At 43.8% G+C, this 3,237-nt stretch overlaps 1 protein-coding gene across 1 annotated transcript in view; it reads left to right on the top strand.

The window, feature by feature from the left end:
* Positions 1 to 1,883, top strand: part of LOC111146941 (methyltransferase like 21C) — an 8,618-nt gene extending 6,735 nt beyond the window's left edge. The window contains 2 exon segments of the mRNA XM_022502690.1: positions 394 to 511; positions 1,489 to 1,883. Of these exon segments, the coding sequence (XP_022358398.1) occupies positions 394 to 511; positions 1,489 to 1,883 (513 nt within the window).
* Positions 1,884 to 3,237: the final 1,354 nt, after the last annotated feature.

The raw sequence follows: 3,237 nt of genomic DNA, 5'->3' as shown, positions 1-3,237 counted from the left end.
GTGTTCTGGAAGCAGCTGTGTTCTGGAAGCAGCTGTGTTCTGGAAGCCGGTGAGACCAAACCAGAGCAAGAGGCTGCTGCTCTCAGGCCTCCTTCCTGGACTTGGAAGAGCCGAAGGCACCTTCCTCTTCCTGGACCCCAACCCAGGGCCTTCGGCTAGAGGCGAGTTAGCGAGTCTGTGTCTCCAGTTCCTCTGCTGTGGATCATGCCTTTCCTACGCCAGAGGTCCGCATCGGGCACTGAGGGCATAAGTTCTCATGAGCCCCTCAATAAACGGCAACTACTATTAACATCTCTTGTAGTATTCCGCTTGGAGTAGGGAAGCGGGGCTCGGGTCGCCACTGTTTTCCAGTGTTCCAATGCTCAGGTGACAACTGCAAATATTTTGTTTTAGGCTACGGCTTTGTGCCAGTATTTGGAGGAACATACAGAGGAACTGAATCTCCGAGATGCGAAGATTCTCGAGATTGGTGCTGGACCAGGCCTCGTCTCCACTGTGGCCAGTATTTTAGGTTTGTCTCTTTACTCCTGACTTTGTTTCAGAACACGCTGGCTTTGACAGCTTTCCGTCTGGCCTGCTGCGACGCGGGTGCTTGGCCATGATTTCACTCATGGAATTGCCCAAAGTGTCATGAGCTAGGAATTAGTACTGTTGGCCCAAAAATAAGATAATCACACGTGAGAGAGCGGCTAGGAGACCTGTCTGGCCCAGCAGGGACTGAGGAAGCTGAAATTCTGGAGCTGTGACTCTCCTGTTGTAAACAGCTACGTTATGCTGTCTCCTGGTTTTCGTTGTGAATATTATAACTAACATTTTGAAGAAAAATAAGTGAGTTAATCCGAGGTAAAGGCAGATTTACACACCAGATGCAGGTTGTGAGCAAGAGGTGGGTACAGATGAGGCGCACTTGTGCCTACACTATCACAGCACTTCTAGCATAGCCAGTCTAGAAATGGGCTGGTCTGCTTTGTGAACTCCTGTCACTAGCTTTAAAATGCCTAACAATGAACAAACCTAGGCTGGAGACAGGCAGTGCTACAAAACAGATCCAATCTTCGGATAAAGAGTTTTACAAAGAAAAACATGATGAATTGTTAAGCAGCTAATTATCCCGAAATCTCCCAACTCCACTCAACTGTTTCTTAAAAAATGATAACATTATTCGATTTCAGTGGTTCTCAACCAAAGGTGATTTTGCCCCATAAAGGACATTTGGCCACATCTAGAGATATTTGTGACCGCCACGAGCTGGGGGTGGAGTCATGGGGGAGAGACTTGGGACACTGTCTAACATCGGACAGCTCACAGGGCAGGGCTCCCACGGGAAGTTATCCAGCAGGATTGGGTCAAGGATGCCCAGCCCACATGTCAATTCGGACAAAGCTGAGAAGCCCAGTCCCGTATCTTGTGACTCCCTGAGCGTCTGTGTCCACTATGCTGCCTGCACGTTTCCAGATAATAAATACAATTTTTCTCTCTATCTCTTAGGAGCTCAGGTCACAGCAACGGATTTGCCTGATGTCCTAGGAAACCTGCAATACAATCTTCTGAAGAACACGTCAAAGCGCGCAGCGCACCTGCCAGAAGTGAGAGAGCTGGTCTGGGGAGAGAGCCTGGAGCAGCACTTCCCCAGGTCCACGTTTTACTACGACTATGTTCTGGCCTCGGACGTGGTCTACCACCACTACTTCCTGGACAAGCTGCTCGCCACCATGGCGTACCTTTGTCAGCCAGGGACAGTATTGCTTTGGGCAAACAAATTCAGGTTCAGCACCGATTACGAATTCCTAGATAAATTCAAGCAAGTTTTTGACACAACACTCTTGGCTGAATTTCCAGAGTCATCAGTCAAAATTTTCAAAGGAATATTAAAATGGGATTAGATTAAACAGAGTGCCTTTCGAAACATCAGTGTGTCTTTTGAGCAGTGTTAGAAATCATACTGTTAACAAAGGACTTTTTTGAGATGGGGAAGGTAGTGCGTAACGACCACGTATGCCAAGAACAAACATTTCGTAGCATGGCAGCTTTCTAAAATAACCTGCTTAGGATTATCTGGTTAATCTAAACATCTACAAAGAGTAATATGAAAACTTAAAAGTAGCTGTGTTGGCTTCCAAAAAGTCTCAATTGTTTAGCAGACTTTACGTGAATAAATTCATAAACAAGTGGATTTCGCCCTTGTTCTTTCTGCTGCAAATTTGTCAGTACTATACGTTGGTCACATGCTTTTTGAAAGTAAGCTTGAAAGCGTTCTTCAGTCTTAAGTTTGAAGAATCTACTCACACAGATTTTAGCTGTAGCAAAAGGAGAGGCTACTGAGTGACAGAAAACAGTAACATGGACTAAAAGTGAAAAATACAGGAAAGGTACTGGAATATGGAAATTGTCAAGGATGTTGTCTTCAGAACCTCCTAGGAGAATCCACTGTACAAATACCCTGCTTCCATGCCAATGAATTGTTGGGATCATTTCAAGTTAGATTTCTGGATTGTCTGTTTTTCTCCCACAGATTTATGATTAAAATTTCTAGAAAAGTAGGAAAGAATGGAATTTTTTTTTGTTCTGATAAAGGAAGGCTACAAAAAATCTAAAGCATCATGATTATAAAATGTTAAAAGCTTCTTCTCTCATAGGGGAAAACAATAAATAATTCAGTTACCACCATTTCTCAGCATTATACTTCAAGCTTTGGCCAATGTGGGAAAGCAAAGGAATAAATTGTGCACATTTAGAATGCAAGAAAAGGGACACTATTTGTGGATGATAAGACTGTTGAATGTAAGCCAGGGTCAGCAAACCTTTTGCGTAAGGGCCAGCTAATCCATATCTTCAGGCCACATACTGTTTCTATACAATATGTGTATTATATTCCTATTTACAGCCCATTACAAAAATTCAAGACCTACTCTTAGCTTGTGGACCCTGCAAAAAACTGGCTATGGATTGGATTACATGGTGGGGGCTCTGGTTTGCTGACCCCTGGGACTGTGGAAAAGCTACAGTGGCATTACTGGAACTCAAGAGTTTAGCAAGGTTGTCCAATGTCAATATAGAAAGCTCAGTGAATCATTAGAGCACAGGGCCTGACCCTTAAATCTCTTCTTAGACTTATAAGTGGATTTCTTTCACATTTCCGGGACAGAAGGATATGATGATCATATGCTTATCTCATTATGTTCTAAATGGACACAGGTCTGCCCTTTTAGAAAAGCCAGATTGATTACAATCATGCAG

The sequence above is a fragment of the Enhydra lutris genome, unplaced genomic scaffold (assembly GCF_002288905.1).
Source record: "Enhydra lutris kenyoni isolate GAN:26980312 unplaced genomic scaffold, ASM228890v2 scaffoldscaffold15, whole genome shotgun sequence".
NCBI classification, from domain to species: Eukaryota; Metazoa; Chordata; class Mammalia; order Carnivora; family Mustelidae; genus Enhydra; species Enhydra lutris.
The sequence above is the reverse complement of the archived record's forward strand: the minus strand, read 5'-3'. Positions and strand labels throughout refer to the sequence as shown.